Source organism: Arachis duranensis, chromosome 5, assembly GCF_000817695.3.
Source record: "Arachis duranensis cultivar V14167 chromosome 5, aradu.V14167.gnm2.J7QH, whole genome shotgun sequence".
NCBI classification, from domain to species: Eukaryota; Viridiplantae; Streptophyta; class Magnoliopsida; order Fabales; family Fabaceae; genus Arachis; species Arachis duranensis.
Window position 1 is genome coordinate 22,217,586 of NC_029776.3, and position 4,672 is coordinate 22,222,257.

Here is a 4,672-nt window from a genome sequence, read left to right on the forward strand (position 1 = left end):
TATATCATCAATACGGGAAAGTTTTTTGTGTTGGTCATACACACGTGAAAGATTTAATTGATCTAGAAACCAAGAATTGGAATGGGCCCTTACTGGAGTTTTAGGGCCGTATTTAGAGATGGAGAAAGGAATGTATTTGCAGGTATGACAAAATAGATTGGCTGAAGCAATGGGCCTCAAGATGAGATTGAATACTCAGAATTGAACTCTCATAATACTAGTAGCTACTAGCTAGGATGGGAAACAAATTACTCATAATGATATAATTATCTAAAATAATGGGCTATTTCTTTTGATGATGTTGTTTAATGTTTATTGAAAAGTCTCCTTGGCTATATATATATATATATATATATATTGTGTGTGTCAAGATCATTCTCATGCATGTAATTAACTTTCTTGAAAATATGTGAACTTACGCTACCTACCCATATCTTTTTGTGAACAGGGAAAAATGATGCGATGAAAAAGGATTAGAAATGGCAATGCAACTTATACCCGCACAGATACAAGAGTACTTTTTGAAGAAAAAAATTAATTTTAATTAAAAAATTTAAAATAAGACAAAATAAAATATTTTGAATACAAATAAAACAAATGAAAGGGTTAAAGACAAATTAAAACCTAACCTAAACTTAAAAAGACTAAAATAATACTTTACTCTTTCTGTTTTCTAACTGTTTAAAATCTGAGTCTGATAATATCACCAACACACACCCATAGGGCCATAATGAAGCCACTAGAAGTGATTGAGTAACTTTGGGAGTAAAAAAGTTTGATTTGAATTGAGGACGTAAAATGACTATGCAACGATGCAGCAACAGCAAGTGAAGTACGTATGATAATGAACCAAGAAAAGCAAATAAGCATGCATTCATTCACAATGTAGACAACTACTTTTCGAATATTAGATCATCAATTTTTCTTTCCATGTATTTAAGTTAATATTATCTAACTTTCTATATTGACTCCTAACATTCCTCATAAACATATATTATATATAAGAGACGCAAATTAATCATTAATATATGATCACTTCCCATTCTCTTTCTGGGAGTAATTAAGCATTTTTACAGTCGGTAACCTGCTTTAATTTAATTTCGGAATTTACAAGAGAAAATTATAAGCAGTAATTAATTAATCAGGATATACAAATATTAGAGGGGTCGGGAATAATGTATACAATAATCATTCATCAGGAAGGAATCGGCCACCAAGATTTTCCATCATAGAAAATTGCATATTCTCAGATGGCTTCCAGTGACGCTTTCTTTGATTAATAAACCAATTGTTAATTTGTTTCTGATCTAGCCCTGTTGACTTAGCCAGTTCAATCTTGTCAGCTTCCTGGAAGCATCAACAATAGTTAATGTTTCAATGACTAATTTTGTTGTGTTTGTGTTTAGGTGACTATTTCTATTAATACTAATAGAGATGATATTGTAAACCGTTAGATGATTCAGCCAAAACATGTTTAGAAGCGATCTAAATTCATGATAACATTTTCAAGATGTGTTCCTTGAAGTAATCCTCTTGTGTAACGTTAGGCATTTCTCAACTCAATGTAAGAAAGCTAAAAGCATGTGAGACACATGCTTTTATATTTTTCTCTTGCTTAGCTTCTTACTTTTTAGCTCTCTCCCAGAGTGAGTTGTCAACATCCATGGGAAAGTAGAAATGACATTTTTATTTTTATTTTCATTTTCGTTATTCTATCAAATGAAGTATTTACCGTAGGATAAGGCCATTTGTAGTGAACATTCCACCATTGAAGGAGTGTTTGCCTTGCTTCCTTAGGCAGCTTACCCTTCTTTTTCTTCTTTGAGAACTCCAATTTCAAAGTACCAATGTGGCTCCCAAACTTGCGCAGAAGCCTGTCCTTAAGCTCACGATCTTCACCCCTTGATTGACCATCTTGACCTCCATCACCATCTCCAGCACTAAAATCTTCCTCTGAAGACACAGCTCCATCATCTACCCCAAAAAAATACCACAATAATCAATCAACAAAGTCATACACAACCATATACACAAATCACTCCTACACACTTTATCCAAAAATATAAAACTACTATTTGGTGAAATACAAATATCAAAACCAACGTGAGAACATAATTACCTCAACAAGAAAACAGTATATAAAGATTATTGTTAACTGATATTACTAGACTCTAAGTAAAAAATGCGTAATGGAAAATAATTTTATATATCTAACATCTATAATTATATCAAAAAAATTTCATTTATTTCAATAATAATTACAAAATACAAAATAAGAAAACAAATTCATTAAATAAATCCCAAAAAACAAGTTATGACTCTATATGACTTGGAAACAACAACTCCCAAACATTTTTCCTAAAATAAAAAGGGTGTGTATGTTGGAGGAAACATGCTTCTGCATACTTAATCCTTGTTATTAAGTAATTAAATTAGGATTACGGAGCCCAAAACCTAGAAGTTGTGCTATATAAAAAACTAGAAAGTAATGCACTGAAGAAAGAAAATTTGAAAACTTTCCATTTCTAGCAGCTAAACCCAGTTAATTATAGAGAAACTTTTGAGGCAATCTCAAATGGCTAATTAATAAGGAGTACTATAGTTTATTAGTAGCTACTAGCTAAGTAGCTAGCTAGAAACATGCACCCACAAATACGAATATAAATACTAATTGCTTCTGACACCCACTCAATCCGACAAGGATTGACCGTCGCATGAGAGTACACTGTACACACAGCAGCAGATCATATCAGAGAGAGAGAAGACCTGCCTAGGTTGCAAAGAAAGAAAAAGATAGGAAAAAATAAAAACAAAAGAACACATCAGTGTCAGTGCCTGGTTCCATCGATTGTCATTCGAAGCCCAAAACCAGAGAAAGAGAGAGAGAGAGAGACTCAAAGTTTAAAATGAATGAAACCGGTACAACCAGACCTAACCCGCACCCCTAGCCAGCATACAGTCTTACACAAACATTACTAACAAAATAACATTATATTTATTTATTAATTACATTGAATATATAGAGCACGAGCACCAGTGAGCATAGTCCGCAAAACATAAATACCAGAGCCAAAAATGATATAGAAAGAAAGAAAGAAAGAAAGCAAAGAGAGAGATATGATTGCATTGTGAAAAAGGGAGAGGGGGCCCGGTAATAAAAAAGGGGAATGGAATGGGAGATCGACAAGTGTGATGGTAAGTTGGGATTGTCCAAGGGGTCAATGTATGCATGAGTGAAGAAACAACACAAGGGAAGAAACAATACATGGGATGGGATGGGGCATAGCGCATAGGCAATTGAGCGTTCATTACTCATCTCTATTTGAACCAAAAAGCTGATTCAAAATTTTCACATTCTCAGCGAAAATTGCGGGAGTGCATGTGAGTGTTTTTTCTTTTTTAGCTCTTAGACCACCCGCTCTACACGGGATTTTTCTAAAAGGTTACCACTCCACCCCCACATAGAAGAAGCATATAGAAAGAAAATCAGGGTGACCCCTCATCCCATTAGCAACCCCTCATGTGCATAGGTATGCAGCTATTATGCAATCATCCAATACCTAATAAGCTTTCGAAAAAGAGCCATATTGCCCACACCCCTACACTAAAAATATCAACATAACATTACGTAAGCCTTTTTAGAGGGGGGATGCCTTTGTGCTTCATCAAACCCCAATTTCACTTTTATTTCATTTCTATACAATTTGCCAAGCCTATAAATAAACAATTATGTTATGCATACACTAAAAACAAAATACATATTAAAATTAAATTAATCAATAATTATATTTATATACAAATATATAATAATTGATCTCGTAACACTTTTTATAATTGAATAAGTTTAGTTTAATTTATCAAAATATATAAAGCGACAACAATTAATAATCAGACACACGCAATGCTGCACTCCCTACTGGTGTGATGGGGTGACTCTACCAATTGTCTAATCTTTCGTACTCGAACGTCAATTCCAACTTTCTAATACACTCAACGATGCAAGTTATGTATGTATATATTGTCACATATGTATACCGAACAAGGTTTTTCTTAAAGAGTAGTTCACATGCACCCACCATTTGACACTTGCATAAACCACAAACCAGAAAAGGACCAGGAACAGTGAAAATCTATGTGATGTCTCGATTATACCAGAAATTAAGACCATGCAAGGATAAAAAAGTGTAACTGCAAAGCATGCCTACTATCAATGAAAATAAGGTAGCTTTATTTTTATAGCCATGTCGTTACATGCATCAATCAGTGTATGATTATGAAAGATAAGACAAGACACGAGCAAATAACACTACAGTTTTTCATTCCTACCCTTCAACAATCCTCTATTTTGTTCATATCCAACCAAACATTAGCACAACTAATAATAGTATAAATAATTATCTATTCCTAATTGAGATTATTAAACTTGTAGTAATTAATTTACAGTAAAACGGAAAACATCGGTGAGTCATCATCAACCCCAATAAAATTGTCAAACAAGAGTGAGTCATCAAAGTTTAGAGGCCCAAAGAAGGCCGAATAAATAGCAACCATATTTTCCCAAGCTTTTCAAATGTCCATAAAAATCCTCCCACCTCTATAATAATAATAATAATAATAATAATAATAATAATAATAATAATAATAATAATAATAATTTAATTTTAATATACTT

General features: G+C 33.0%; 1 protein-coding gene across 1 annotated transcript in view; it reads right to left on the bottom strand.

The window, feature by feature from the left end:
• Nucleotides 1-1,014: 1,014 nt before the first annotated feature.
• LOC107488805 (homeobox protein knotted-1-like 6) overlaps nt 1,015-4,672 on the bottom strand; it is a 9,381-nt gene continuing 5,723 nt past the window's right edge. Inside the window, exons 4-5 of the mRNA XM_016109583.3 lie at nt 1,733-1,974; nt 1,015-1,347 (exon numbers count right to left, since the gene is read on the bottom strand). Of these exons, the coding sequence (XP_015965069.1) occupies nt 1,189-1,347; nt 1,733-1,974 (401 nt within the window). The 3' untranslated portion in view covers nt 1,015-1,188. The remainder of the gene's footprint in view (nt 1,348-1,732; nt 1,975-4,672) is intronic.